Here is a 919-nt window from a genome sequence, read left to right on the forward strand (position 1 = left end):
GACGTCGCAAGTCACAAGTTGTTGCTTCAGTCACAAGTTGTTTCTTTAATAGAAATATTAAAATATTTCATTTTTTGTGATTCAAATTGTGATTTTACAGTTCTTGGTTTTAAAATGATTACTAAATACGATTATTTTATTTTTTCCGAAAGCGGAACCAATCACAGGCGTTCCGCACTAGTTGCAGTTGTACCCCTTATATGCTGGGGTGTATTCAGAAACATTACTCAGGTGTCTCCGTGTATCACTTTATCCTTAATTAACATTGAGTGAACAACAAAGATAAAACGATACGCGGGGGCATTCGGGTGATATTTTCGAACGCAATCTTGATAACGACAGTTGCGCAGATACTTTAGGATACTATTTCATTTATGCATTTTTGTAGTACGACAAACATGTGCAGGACAGAGAAGTCCTCGGATCTCTCTATCTTATAGCCAATCAACAAACTTAAAAAATTTGTCGTATGATAAAAATGCACAAATGAAATATCATCCTTATACAGTAAAAAAGCTGCAACTGTCGTTATAAACATACGACTGCATAACGAATTACAAAATACAAAGACAGATGTGCTCGTAATCGAGACAAACTTCGTATGGTTCTGCGCAGACAGCCATTAGCAGCGATGCCATTTCCAGTTTGTTTATGGTATGTAAAAGGGATACGGCGGCAAGCAGTGGTCGAACCGCCACGTCGTCGTACACACACAAAGGTATGACCCGCCCATCAGTGTTGTTAGATTTGACGCATGCGCGAGGCATTGGACGGTGAGGCAGTGAACACAATGGTATAGGCAATGCAGGAGAAATGGGCGTCGAAAAGGAGCAATAGAGGGTGTGTTCCCTTTTTACTGGCAACCATCATGATGTCACAATAGCACTGCCGCAGCCGTTCCAAAATAGGTCTGTTCGCG

General features: G+C 40.6%; 1 protein-coding gene across 1 annotated transcript in view; it reads left to right on the top strand.

Moving 5' to 3' along the window:
* The first annotated feature begins 616 nt into the window (after positions 1-616).
* Positions 617-919, top strand: part of LOC108748485 (chymotrypsin-C-like) — an 8,933-nt gene continuing 8,630 nt past the window's right edge. Inside the window, exon 1 of the mRNA XM_018486683.1 lies at positions 617-718. Coding sequence (XP_018342185.1) covers positions 632-718 — 87 coding nt within the window. The 5' untranslated portion in view covers positions 617-631. The remainder of the gene's footprint in view (positions 719-919) is intronic.

Source organism: Trachymyrmex septentrionalis, unplaced genomic scaffold, assembly GCF_001594115.1.
Source record: "Trachymyrmex septentrionalis isolate Tsep2-gDNA-1 unplaced genomic scaffold, Tsep1.0 scaffold223, whole genome shotgun sequence".
Taxonomy (NCBI): domain Eukaryota; kingdom Metazoa; phylum Arthropoda; class Insecta; order Hymenoptera; family Formicidae; genus Trachymyrmex; species Trachymyrmex septentrionalis.